This window comes from Styela clava, chromosome 3 (assembly GCF_964204865.1).
Source record: "Styela clava chromosome 3, kaStyClav1.hap1.2, whole genome shotgun sequence".
Taxonomy (NCBI): Eukaryota; Metazoa; Chordata; class Ascidiacea; order Stolidobranchia; family Styelidae; genus Styela; species Styela clava.
Window position 1 is genome coordinate 13,077,886 of NC_135252.1, and position 14,421 is coordinate 13,092,306.

Below are 14,421 nucleotides of genomic sequence, written 5' to 3' on the forward strand. Positions count from 1 at the left end.
TTTATGACTATTCATATACGATGATATAGGTATATCTGAGGTAACTTTGTGTGTCTACATGTGAAGGAAATTGATTGACTTAAAGTAAATACGACATTTGTATAATATATAGACCAGGGGTGGGCGCAATTTTTTAGTATAAGAGCCGCATGCTGCAAGTCAGAACTTTGAAAGAGCCGCAGAATTTGTGAATTTATTAATATTATCGAAATACTATGAACAGAAAAGAAATTCACACAAGAGTCTAATAAGTTAATAACAATAAATAGATAAAAAAGGCAACTCTGACAACTCGGTTTTCATCTTCGTACTTTCGTTTTTTTTAATTTTGGACACATCGCACAGTAACTTATTAGACTAACTAACCGCAATCAAGCTGCAATACCGCCGACGCATCAATAAACATTGACCATTGTGACGAACGATTTGCTGACTCGACTGACTTAAATTCAACGCTACAGCGATTTTCATACTAAAACATAATTTGTCCTAATTATTGACGAAAACTTCTTTACGGCTTTTAATAAATTAAAAGAGTTTCCATTAAAGTTTTTCTCTTAGTTAAAATTTGGATATTAATTTATGTTAGCGAGAAGAGCCGCACAAAAAGTCTGGCGAGCCGCATGCGGCTCGCGAGCCGCGGTGTGCCCACCCCTGATATAGACCAATGATTTTCAACCGACGTTCGGTGGCACACTAGATTTCCGCCAATACAGCCCAGTGATTTCGCAAGTATCCATTCAAATCTGAGAATCTACATTGACTTATTTATATTGTTATAATCAAATATGATATAATGCAGGGGTGACCAACTTACCTGCCACCACGATCGACTAAAATTGTCAAAATATCTCGCGATCGACTGATCGATAAGGTCACGCACAAAAGTAAATGAGTATTGAATATGCAGATACCTGCACACACGTATTCAGAAATTTGCTGCCGCTGCCAATAAGCCTGGTACTTTTGGCGCATTCCTAATGAAACTGCCATCATTTTTTTTATTTTTCATGTTCCATCTAATTTGGTAATTTGATTATATAATTGTACCCCTTGTGAATGCTTCATCATTTATTTAGAATTTATTCAAATAATACAATTCTGATTCAAGACCTGCTCAATTTTTAGACGTAAGTGTTGGAAATTCGTCAAAAAACCTTGCATAAAACTGGTTCAGGGCAATTTTTTGAGGGATGTTATCACATTTTCTCAGCATCAGACGCGATGTATATTCGATATCGTATACTCGAGACGCGGCGATCGACTGGTCGATTGCGATCGACGTGTTGGCTACCCTGTTGTCTCGTGTCAGTAAGTTAGCAAAACTGAGTTTATAAACTTATAATAATTTTTAATGTCACACAATTTTAAGCCATACATAGAGTAAGGTGGATAACACAATGTAATCCAGTATATTTCCAAAGTCTGTGTTATCACACTCGCCTCTGATTACACCCATATGAAATTTGTTTTATGGCTTGGAGGCATGTAAACAACATACGTTGGTTTGCGGATAATAACGTCACCAACAAACTAGTCTGACCTAGCTAACCTCTGTTAACAACTAGTTTATTCTGAGAATCATGCACTGTTTCCGACACGCAAATTTTTCTGGGCAAGATTATTTTTTGATAAAGCATTAATATTAATATTATATTAAACTTTTTTGACAGTATGAATATTATGATAAACTTCAAACCAATCAGCCCATCACGTGTTTGTTTTTAGGTAATCAGGATTTGAGTCATGGATGGGGCCCGTTCAAGATTGTAAGCTTCTTCAATAAGGTGTTTTTCTGTGTAAATTGGTGATACACATATTATGGTACACCTGGTACACATATGATGTTCAGGTTGTGCGCCATCTTGATGCACATACTTCGGGAGGTTCATTTTATCTGAACTGAAACTTTCAGATAAATCTTGAATTATTATATTTTAAAATTGATGTTACTCCTAGATGATTGTAAAAAAATAAATAAATTGTCACTCGAAATTGAATAATCAGCTCAAAACTACTAAGATTTTTAATATATCAATACAAAAACTTAAATCTATCAACGTTTTGGTACACGGATATTTTTCAATGACTGTTTTATTTTCTTGTTCACGAGAATAAGGAATTGGGGAACTATAAAGTAGGAATTTCTTTTTTAATGGGATTTTGGCAACATATGAGGAATGAGGAACCACAATCTTGATATGTCTCAGAGGTATACCAACCATGTCCTTCAATATGAACTTAGACTGAATATTACCATTACAAATATTTAGCGTATTTTAATCAATTTCAGCAAAACATTACAGAGAATATTTTGGCGGCTTCTATTTTCTTTTTGCAAAGCAACGTTTTTCTGTGACATTCATCAATGGTTGCAAGCATCCTGTTGTTATATGTTCATTATAAAAGATATATAATTACAATGCATATATCAGCGCCTGCTGTCAAATTAATGATGAAATGTCAATTTACATACGACTGAACAAATGCAGGAACGTGCCAAAAATACTTTACGTTTAATAGCTATTGAATGTTTGATCAATGAGAATATGACTATAATGCTGCCATGGTAGATGATTACAGCGGAAATATACGAATTTTGAAATGAAAGGCAGTAAGAAAAAAATTGAATATTTTATTTTATATCATTCAACAAGAGAGTGATGATCAAATATATATATACACGAAGGCGAAAACGATGTAGTACGGATACGAAACCTGTCACAGTAGATTATACCGGTATCGCAGTCTTCAATACTTCGCCTGACCGCGAACGTGGAAACGCCACAAGGTGCGCAATTTTTTCATTTTGATGACGCTATCGCACACAAAATAACGCGGTGAAACATTTTTAACACCAGCAAAATTCTGGTAAAACGAAGGACGCCACATTAATAGTAACAACATTTTATCAAAAAAATTCATAAGTTTGCTTCGTGTTTAAAAACACGATTCGGGATGGCTGGATAATTTTATTATGCTAGCATGGTAGATTCAATCTGGTCATTCTATTACCGGGATCCAGCACACATGTTTCTCAATAATTTATTTAGTGAATCTGAATACTGGCTCTACCATACTATATATATTTTAGACGCTTAATTTTGTACAAACAAACTGCCGGAGTTAAATATATTGTTTGAAGTTTATAGTTGATTGCGTTTTCTACATTAATAATTTTACACTACATTTTCTCTATTCAAATTGGAAGGAAAAAGTTTGTCATTTCTGCCGTCAAAATGATTTATGTAACAACGAAAGTGAAATTGATATTTTATATTGATAGATTTAGCGACCAAATATATAAGGGGGGTAGAACAAATATTGAAAACAAGGTATTTATTATTTGAATCGCATAAGACTTGTAGAAATGAAATTTTATAATTCACTGCTGAATAATTTTTGAATTTTTCTAACAATCCGGTATTTATGTGACATATTTTATTAGAATATATGATTAGAGCAATCCCATAACAATGCATGAATCATACTTTTATTACTCTAACTAGCAATGAAGTTGTTTTTTCTTGTAAATAGAGGTTACAATTTTATCAAAAAGTAAAGTAAATGAAGAGTAAAAGCGTGGTGGATTCAAATCCACCAAAAAAAGGAATTGTATAGATTTTTTCTGTGAACATCTAAGTCAATCTTAGTTGAACGCTTACATGTCATAAAAAATTACCTGTTATGAATAACTCTAACTAAAACCAATCAATTAGAGATAAAAATAACTCGATCATAGGTAGAATGAGATCAACAGCTATAGGGAAATCAAATATATAACAAACCTCCATCATATATTGGACAGAATATTGTTGTTCAATGCCATATTTTTATCTCCATTTTGTCATGAAAAAAGGCCTTATAAACAAAAAAATTGGCGATTTTATTAAAATAGTTCGTGAATATGTGGAGATCGGAACGGAATATATTCGTTTTATCTCTGCTAGATATGATTTTGGGTAGATTTTTTCAATTGTACAATTTTCCTAGCAATAAATTTTGCTGTGCCCATATAAAACCATTAAAACGGGTAGTTTTAAAGTAAAAATATAAAAAATCATAATTTATATTCTTTCGAAATGATTGATTTGGTTGTTTCTAAAACATTGAAAGCTTCTATGTTAGTGGAAATGCATACAATGCGTTTCTAGAACAAATAACGCCTTTTTTTAAATTTTAACTTCAAAATTAATTAATTTAATCTTGTAGTAAACAGGTAAAGAAAAAATTGTTGTATCCAAAGTATTTCTTATCCTAACACAGCAACGTGAGATATCATATGAAAATTATCTTTAAAAATAGGTAACGGTAACCTATGTCGAAATGTATGACCTATCACAAACAATTGCATATTGATAACACAGTATGAATTCAATACTGGTTAACAGCAAATGTTTTCCCTGACATTTCTTCATTAGACATTTACTTCACACCATTTACTTATTAAAGTCGAAGATGTTTTTCTATTATATTGAAATATATTTTATATGAGACACCGAATGACCAAACTATCGAATATATCATTTGCTTTTTATTTAAAATTTGATACTTGGTTTACCGCATTTTATGAGAAATAGCGACACACGTTATTACATAACACATTTTAATCAGCATGAGCAATATATTCTTCTCATAAATTGACAAACTGAAATTAATAGAAGAAATTATCAAACAAACATATACCACAATGTAACACTTTCGTAAATGTCGACTTGCACGTCATCTCAATGCGTAATTAATCTATCATTATTGTAAAGATTAGAAAAACCAAAGTTTATTAAACAGACATGTATTAGTACGTCTGAGCATGACTCACTGGTTTCAATTTAGCCTGAATACTAACACGAAAACTGTGAGAAATATTGATCAAAATATGACGCGATTTCAAAGTAATCTAAGAATAATTTACTTTAAATATATAAAAACTAGTAAGCTTAGTTTTATAAATACTACTCAATATGAATATTATCTTGAAATTTTGTGCGTTTGCACGCTTAACGAAACATACTCATCACGGATATGTATTGTATATTTTTCCTCGTCTTGTTACGCTATTTACTTTCGTTTTCTCTAATTACCCGTTCGCAGGTTTGACGCTATTTTTTTGTGTATTCAGCATAATATCTGTTTTGAAATTTCTTTTCAAGTTATATATAGGAAACAATATTGTCAGATATAACTTGTTCAGCCAGAAGAAGAAACACAATGTACGTCAAACTACTTTTTACTGCGTGTTTAGCGATTTGCATTGAGAAAGTTGTTCTTCAAGGTAAGTTGTTTATTTGTATACTCATTATAACTGATGATTCTTTCAAGCTGTTAATTAATAGGGTACATGTGACATAGGTGATCACCATCACTAAACGACATCTTAATAAAGCATGTAACAAACATGTTTACGTATCTGAATACCTTCATGTGTGGTAGTCAAAGGATGTTAACTATGATTGTTTTAAATAGAATTGCTTAAAGCGTGATCGCGCGTACCCAGTCAGAAATGAAAAAGCCTCATCTCCAAGCAAAGTTACGAATACTATAATAAATATTATAGCATAAAAATACGAATTATTAAATACCAAATACCGGAAAGCTTAGGTTAATACGATCCGAAAAGCTATGACGTGTATTCCACATAACTGAGGTTCTTGGTGAAACGCTTTGGGCATAAATTTTTGAGTGAAATAGGTACACTGCAGCAAACGGATGGAAGTTTACTGACAATTGGCTGGAAACTTTACTTGGAGAGACAAGCTCCGAAATTTATTTTATCCAAAGTATTTCTCAGTTCAGAATATTACAGTTCATTATAATATATGTAGAATTTTGTACTCATTTTGTCACGAATCGGCACTAATTTTACACTGGTGATTGACTCTTTTTACAAGCATGACGTCCATACGTAACTCCATGTTATTTTGGATTCTGAGTAAAGGCTGCTTTTATTAAAATCATATTTCAAATATCCAGGTTTTAACGATGGCTTCGATGATTTCAGTGATTTATTTGACGATATACCAGCAACAGTTCTTCCAACACCCACTAAAGATCCAGAATGTTATATCGGTAGAACATTTTTTAATGGAACTCATATTACATTGAACAATCAAACGAGTGAAGTCTGTTTGCCGCACGAGGTAAAACTTTTTCATTAGAATTTATTACAGATCCTAATTTCTAGTGTTCCGAAATTTGTTGAAAAAGATTTAAAATAATAAAGAAACAACAAAATCATTATTAATACAATGATCAGGAATGTATTTGTCGAGTTTGTAGTGATTTTAAATTGAATTATGAATTTGATGACTTTTTTATTCGTTCTTTTTGAAATTTGCAATAAGATTTTTAACAAATTGCTACATTTTAGAAAACATGCCAAACAAAAGTAGAAATTGGACCAGAAAGTTACAAAATTTTTCGTCAATGTAAAGAGCCAGAAGTTTGTAAGAACAATCAGGCAAATAACAATCAAGTGTGCTACTCAGAAGAAGCAAAAGAGAAAGAAGTAAGCACGTCCTTTATCCACACTTTTAAACGTTCTCTCATCCTCTCATTTGTTATTTCCAATTTCTATGCCGTTCCCCTTGTATTTGTATAACAGTTATGTATCATACACAATGGAATTTCTGAAATATTATTTATTTTCATAAACAGGAGCAACTCTGCTATTTTTGCTGTCAAGGAGATTTTTGCAATGATGGAGAGGAAATCGACGTATTGTTACCAGGAGCATTACCTCAAATGGACGAAACCGATGGTCTTTAAATCTGAATTATATGTATTCTATCCACCCGATACCGATTTTTGAATTTTCTTTTATTGACTTTTGTTGAAGACCTTACATCATAAATCCTTTGTTTAAATCTTAAAATTAGTTTCCTTGTTTAGTAAAACATTCAGGATGTATATGATGCTATTAATTTCAATCAATTTTCAATAAACTGTTTAATGAATGCTCAATGTCCTGAATATTTCGATTTATACTATTTGTCAAGTTTTATATTTTGATGTCCGAAATAACATAAATCGATTCAAAGATTCAATAGTTTTTGTCATATTTTGCCATATCATTTATCAACCTTTGTGGCAACAATTAAACTGTCAAGCTGTTCACTCACGACACAAACAGCCACAATATATTAAAATTAACTGTATTTCCGTTCTTCGGGTAATGATGCTTTATATTAAACATAATAGAAGTGGAAATATTTGTTGGTATATATTAATAGAACTTTCAGAGCATGTCGCTCTTAGAATCGAGCCTGCTTACAAATTTGTTCTTTCACAGTTTAAGAATATGAGAAAATAAATTTGGGAAATTTGAAATAAAAATTACTGTTGTTACCCGCCAAATCATTTAACTATTTTTATGTAATTTCATATCAATGGAATCTTTTTGAATAGTACTTTACAATAGATTAATCAACTTAATGATCTCGGGTGTCCCTGGGTCATTTTGACACCCCTCTATAATTTTTTTAATATTTCACCAACCAAAAATGCCAAAGACATCATTAATGTGTCCCTAAAAAGCTTATTTTTGTCGCTTTCCACTAAAACGCGCCCAAATTACGTAGCGTAAATGCGTCCGCCCATATGCCGGTAAGAAGAGAGAAATTTCAAAAATATTCGAGAAAAAGTTTCTCACTTTTAACGCTGTGGTCAACACGTGATTGATATGCGAGAAAAAGAGTTTTCCTTTGGACGAGTTTTACGTCACCTTCAAAATAAAACAAAAGTGGGATTAGTAAGTGAAGTGATATTCGTTTTATCGAAGAGCATTTGATCGAGTGCTGTCTGGTATCTTTGTTTGTTTATTATGAGCCGGAGAACGTTGCTCGTGCGTTCAAAATACTTCGTTTTCAACTAACAACAGATTCTTTGTTCATTTTTAAGCTTTGAAATACTTATACAGATAAAATTGACCTTGTTGCTAAATAAAAATTATACATAAAAAAATATGATGACGTCAACGTAATTAAGAACACTCGGATCAAGCATGGATAATTTAAACTCAAACATTTTGAGTTTTGAAATTGGTTTTGTTCACATGCAGACCACTATGAAATACTATTGACCCCCCAAAATACATTTAATTCAGCCATAATTCCAAATTATGACACAGATTAGCCATTTATAACCGGTCCGATCCTACCCGTACACTACGAGCAATAAAAGCACTAGTGGTAACTAATTTTTCATGGTGACCGTACATTTGAACCCACGTACATTTGAACTCATGTGTATATCCGCGGGTTTAATTTATCTGCGGGTGCTAAAACCCATGGGTTAAGGTTAGTATGAGTTCAAATATCCGCAAAACAAAACAAAATTCCATAGGTGCAAAAGTATGCAGGTGCAATTGTCGTGGTTTTAAATGTACCTGGATTCAAATGTACGGCAACCAAAATTCATTTCTCATATATTTCATTTGTTTTCATTCTGATTTAACTTCCTTTAATATAGGCAATACTGAATGAAGCCCTTGAATTTCTTATTTTTTACGTGACTTCTAAAACACCGATAATTTTGAGATCAATTGAAGGTAAAGTTGAACATGGAGTCCCACATTTCAACCTGTCTTTTATTACTATTTTAGCAAAAGTTCGGGTTCGCTTGTTATATGTTAGCGCCGCAGAATGATCTTCAATCCCAATTCCCGCCACTTAGCCTAGTGAGTAGGAATGAGTCTAGTTAACGCAAAATAAAAAGATAAACGGGCAACTTCCAATGGAAAAAGTACAATTTTAGTATAAGTACTCATTTTTTGTTCAACAAATGATCGTCCAAATTGATACCTCAATAGAAAGTTACAACAAAACGCTAAAACAGGTTTTTGATAGATTTCAATATTCTCATAGTTATTCCTACAAAGTAAAATTTTTTTAGAAAAAAATACAAATATTCAATTCAGTCTATTTTAGAATTTCCATGCAAATTGATTGCGTAGTATAAGAGAACCAATTTTCTTTATCAAATGCTCATACTTTACTGAAAACGAAATAACCAATAAATAGACATGTTTTTGAAATTGAGATACCATGAAACACAGCCATAATTGTACAATTTTTTTCAATATTAAGCATAAGCCGTGGTAATATGCACTCGAATAACTTCTTATCTTGATCAAGTTTATGTTGCCAGAGGCAAATTGAAATGTAGTTGTTCATATTATCAGTAATAAAGTGAATGTTTCAATTTTAAAAATGAGATATATTTTACTCGTTCATAATAGTAAATCGATATCATTGTTTGGTATTGTATATAACATTTTAAATCAATACCACAAAATCAGCATGTTTAGATAAATAATAATCCAATATACATTTTCGACATTGCATCTAATAGCTTTACTGAAATATTCAAGTTGGAATGCCGAATTTTCGTCCCAACCCAAAGACGTTTGATCTCGTATATATAAACAAAAATTTTGTAACATTTCGTTTTGATGGTATCAAAAAAATAACATCTACATTTTTTTACTCATATTGGTGAGTCAGATTTTCAGTTGCGGAAAGTCAAAGAGTTGTTCACGGAATTTGATACCTAATTATTTGTGGTGCGTAAATTCTTTAGTAAGGAAAGAAAGAAAAGCTAAAATGTTGCAAATAGAACAGCTATTTTCAATGCAGCCCTATGTTGTAGAATAATTTCCTATAGTATTACTGTAAAATCAAGATGATTATGGGATGATTACATGAATATGATGGAACATTTACAGAAATAGCTTTCAAATTTTGAAAAACAAATATAGAATTTATACCATTTTATGAGGTTTTATTTCTTTTTATTTAGTATAGATTCTGTAAATCAGATACGGATACGCCATGAAAGGTGTGCAAATCCTTCTCACAATAGTTCTTAATTATTGTGCAGTCTATGGACAAGGTAAGGTTTTAATAAAACAAGTTATGCTACCTTCTAATAAAACTCAAAATTAAGAGGAAAAGATTCTGTTATGATTTTTCATATTGTTCTATTAATTCATAGGTTGAATGTCACGATAAATACAATCAAATTTATTTCCTCTTAGACACAACAAAATGTTCAGCATTTTACATTAAACTTTTGTTGCAGATGGGACGGAAGTAGGGGGCGGAATTGGTGGAATCGGTGGTGCAACGGGAGCAGGATTCAAAGTTTCATCGCCAATCACTTCAGAATCTAATCGATGTTACTGGGGGATAAATGAATATGACGGAATCAATGACATAGATCACAAATTTGAAAAAGAAGTTGCATGTTCTTGGGGGAAGGTAATGCTTTTACTAAGTCAATAAAATTAAATTTCCTTACAAAACCTGGGTTGGTATACATAGCTTTCTCATTTCACATAAATTAATTTCCAATTAATTAGTAATTTCCAAGTGCAAGTCATTGGGTAAGCTATTCCGTGGAAAGGTCCTTCCTTCCACATATAAACGGTGTAAGTGGCAATTCTATATAATTACATTTCTATTTTATTTTTAATTTTATTTAGTCAAGATGCCAAGTCAAACTTGAAATCCGACCAACCGGTTACAGTATTTTCAAAACTTGCAAGGAACCTGAAGCTTGTGAACGAAATATTGCAAACAATCCACAACAATGCAAAGAACCGTACGCAGCTAATATGGAAGTAAGAAAATTTTCGCATTATAATAAGTGTATTTGTGAGATGCATTTATATTCATCTTTTCAACCTTTTTTTTATCGCATTATTACTAGTGTTTCTACTAGTATTCCAGCTACACTTCTTCATTGTTATGTCTCCAGACTTCTCGTTCTCACATAAACTGAAGCAATTAAACAAATTTTGAGAAATAAAATATTTAAACACTGAATATATTTTTATTTTTTAGCATCGAGTTTGTCATTGGTGCTGCGATGGAAACTTATGCAATGTCAACGATCTTATCCCTATTGATTTCAATGCAAAAACCAAGATACCGAAGCAATAGTTCAAGTAGTGCATACTCATATACACATGTTAAGAATCTGATTATAAAACTTTTACAAGGACATCAGAAAAAAATCGTATTAATTGTAAAATAAATGCTGAGCGATATTTTTATTATTGTGATATCACATTTTGAATGGAAATAAATTAGGTTGATTCCTGGAATTCTATTTTTGTATTTTTTCTTTCGGGATTCGGAGACAACAATTTGTTTGGAAAGAGATTTAAAAAGAAGGTTATGTGAGAGGGAAAGTAATAGGAACGCATATAGTCAATTGGAATATTTCATCCAAAGATAAATCAACTTCGTAAGTGACAAAATAATAAAATATCAAAAACATATATTTGTTTGTAAACGCGAAATACGCTGGGAGAACGCTTGTACAAACCAAACTTCTGGGAGCGGTTCAAGATTGAGGAATTTAGCCATAGAAAGTTGAGGAAAGAACAAATGCGAGTCGACAAAAAGATGGTAGAGATGTCGCTATTGTAGAGGAGGTAACCTAATTTGTATTAGACAAATACTCAAGGTGAAAAATCTAGTTGCCCGGAACAAAATTATCTGCAATGAGAACGAGGATATACTTTTCAAAACGGTGTGAGTATCAGATTTGAAAAGCTTCGTTACACGCCAGTGAATAATCGTAACTACGTGCGTCAAAAGTCCAGTATAATGTTCGATTCATTTGCTTTTCGTTGTATTGTTGTAATTGTCATTAGATTTTTCATGACTCACATATTTGTTAATATTGTAATCACATATTAGTTTAATCGTTCTGATGAAAAAAGATTAAGAACCCACGAAAGATTTCATCAAACATGACCGGACTTTAAAGTGGTATTTTATCATAACCGTTTCTTTGTCTATAAATAAATATAGCAGCTAACGTCCATCCCTCGTAAATAATGAATCAAAAACAATACTAGGAATTATATGGTATAAACTGTATAAGATATAATTCATTTTTTGAAGTACAATGTACGCCTAGTGTCCGTGACGTAAAACTAGTAATATAGATTTTAATCTAACGTACGAAAACAAAACACGTATTCGCCATGCGATGGTTGAGATGTAAAACGTTCAGAACGACCCACCCTGAAGGGATATTTAAGAAGTTTTCAAGTTGAATTTGTTATTGCCGTGCCAGTAATGATTTTGGTATAAAACGGGAGTCTAAATACCAAACCATATTTGATACAAACGGAGTCTGAACAAAATATAGCATTTTACCGGATTACCTCGCAAAAACAGCAAAACCGGTTTCACTAGTAAAACGATTGTGCTACGTACTTATACTGACACTCAATAAGATATCAGTTTTGAAAGAATAGTTGTAGGAGGTGTCAATCTTATACCAAATTACAATTGTTGATATGTTCAATTTTACTTTTATCTGTTGAGATAGATTTGCCGGAAAGAATAGGTCTCCATTTTTATTTACCGCATTAGGCTTATATGGAAGAAAATTGGTATGAATTCAATTCACTGCCTCGTCGGTTAGCGATCCAGTTAGGATATGAGAAAACCTATGAAATAACGCACCGCTTGCTGTTATTGGATTGGATGTATTTATATTTAAATTACTAGTAATATTTGGCATTTGTGATTTGTTCGACTATGTTCAGAAGTCTCCTTTGTTTGCAAATACAATGCCTCTTAGTAGTATGCTATTCAGTGTGATGTCTAAATGTACATTTATAATGCGAATTTATTTCTTTTTGTATTAAGTTTTTGTTACAACTGTAAAGCTGTGGCAATCAACGCAAACAACTACAACCATGAAATACTACATTTTTGTTCTACTGTTAGCTCTTGCAAGTAACAGAGCTTTTGCTCAAGGTGAGGAAATAGTTGCTTCTAAAGCAACTAGAGTATATGGCATATCTAATTTCATAAGTCCAATTGCCTTTTGCCATACATGTGACAAAAAAGATACTTTTCAGACTATTAAATTTTAAATCGATATTCATGGAAGAAATTTTTGAATTTAAATTTATTTATTGTGAAATATACAACCTTGTACCCGATTGCCAGGTCAAGTTTGGTACGATTAAAGATTTGAACATTCCAAATCAATGCTTGTAATTGGTGAGCGCCTTAACATAACAGTTGTTACGTTAACCCATCCTGCGATGGTTTTAGTAAAAGCTTGGTTGTAAAGCTAAGTCATTACTTCATGGTATGTAATTGAGTTAAGAAGAAGAAGGAGACGAAGAAGAAGTTCCAGATTCCGATCCCCAAAATGTAACATTTCCCGCAATACCAGAAGTACTTGAGGAAAATCAGATTGTCTGCTATACTGATTGGAGAAACTATAAAAACGTGCGACAGGCCTGCCCAGTCGGTGAGGTAAGCCCAACGGAACATAAAAAATTCTGAAACTTTGACATCGATATTGCTCACTTTCAAATTTTTCAGCATATTTTTTTTATCATATGAAAATTATTATGAAATTTAATAATTTTAATTTATAAAAATCTGACCTAATTAAATTTTTAACGTACTAATTAAGTCGAATGGCACAAGGGAAATTGCAATAACAGTACTAATAAATACGTTAATTTTCCGAAAAATATGCTAACAAAACATGTTCTGTGCAATAGATATGTCAGACAAAAGTTGAATTCCACCCTAGAAGCGATCCTGTGGTCTATAAAGAATGCAAGACACGCTTTGCGTGTAACATGAACCGGATCATCAATCAGAAACAATGTGAAGAAGGAGTTACAGTGAGTTTTTACGTCCTTGAAATTTTTTGACAAAGCACGTTTACGAATGAGTTATTAAGCAAAATGTAGTTCTAAAATGCTACAACTAGATATTGAGGGCATTATAGTGCGCAGCTCTCATGCTCAAAAATTCCAAAAGTTTAAATAAAGCAAATTCTTTCCCTGACAGCGCTATTTTAATTTTCAAGCTATATTCAAATGCTATCTACTGAAAAGGATAAAATGAAATACGTAATTTTTTCTTCATTTTTACTCATTAACATGAACATTATATTTTTCAGAATCGCGTCTGTCATCACTGCTGCTACGGAAATGACTGTAACAGTGACACACTACTTGAAGAAGATGGTATTTTTTGAATAATGAATTCTCGATGCGCAACTGCAAAATAATAGTTAAAGAATGTGAACTAAAATTGAATGCTTATTTCCATATCCATGTATTTTGTGAGAAGAAAAATTGTAGCCTATCAAGTTTAGTGAAAATAAAAGTTAAGAAAGATGCATCTATTTATGGAATGTTTGTTTTGTGTCAGCAGCTGTCAATTATGAATTAGTGAAGTATAGTCGCATAATATAATTTTAGAATCGGAATGTGGATCTTTTCATGTGAAAAACGACAATAAAGAAATACAAATATAGTTACAGTTATGGTTTGCGATGGATTCTATGTAATTGTTAGTTTCTGCGGATATACAGTGTTTCTATCGTTATGTTAAATATAGGAAAACCTCTCCATTGCATAAAATATTT

The 14,421-nt window shown here is 32.0% G+C and overlaps 3 protein-coding genes across 4 annotated transcripts; all 3 read left to right on the forward strand.

The window, feature by feature from the left end:
• The first annotated feature begins 5,138 nt into the window (after window positions 1-5,138).
• Window positions 5,139-7,258, forward strand: LOC120342552 (uncharacterized). Its single transcript, XM_039411433.2, has 4 exons — window positions 5,139-5,272; window positions 5,971-6,137; window positions 6,368-6,505; window positions 6,655-7,258. Exons 1-4 carry the CDS (start codon window positions 5,209-5,211, stop codon window positions 6,763-6,765), a joined length of 480 nt encoding a protein of 159 aa, XP_039267367.2. The 5' UTR covers window positions 5,139-5,208; the 3' UTR covers window positions 6,766-7,258.
• Window positions 7,259-9,730: 2,472 nt separating this feature from the next.
• Window positions 9,731-11,095, forward strand: LOC120342553 (uncharacterized). The gene is made up of 4 exons (XM_039411434.2): window positions 9,731-9,888; window positions 10,078-10,256; window positions 10,481-10,618; window positions 10,842-11,095. Exons 1-4 carry the CDS (start codon window positions 9,828-9,830, stop codon window positions 10,938-10,940), a joined length of 477 nt encoding a protein of 158 aa, XP_039267368.2. The 5' UTR covers window positions 9,731-9,827; the 3' UTR covers window positions 10,941-11,095.
• A 1,212-nt stretch (window positions 11,096-12,307) lies between these two features.
• Window positions 12,308-14,178, forward strand: LOC120342559 (uncharacterized). Of its 2 annotated transcripts, none has more exons than XM_039411439.2 (4): window positions 12,308-12,779; window positions 13,138-13,289; window positions 13,544-13,669; window positions 13,951-14,178. In XM_039411439.2, exons 1-4 carry the CDS (start codon window positions 12,719-12,721, stop codon window positions 14,026-14,028), a joined length of 417 nt encoding a protein of 138 aa, XP_039267373.2. In that variant the 5' UTR covers window positions 12,308-12,718; the 3' UTR covers window positions 14,029-14,178. The 2 variants fall into 2 exon arrangements, with proteins under 2 accessions (XP_039267373.2, XP_039267374.2); XM_039411440.2 differs by having other exon boundaries at window positions 12,620-12,779; window positions 13,141-13,289.
• Window positions 14,179-14,421: the final 243 nt, after the last annotated feature.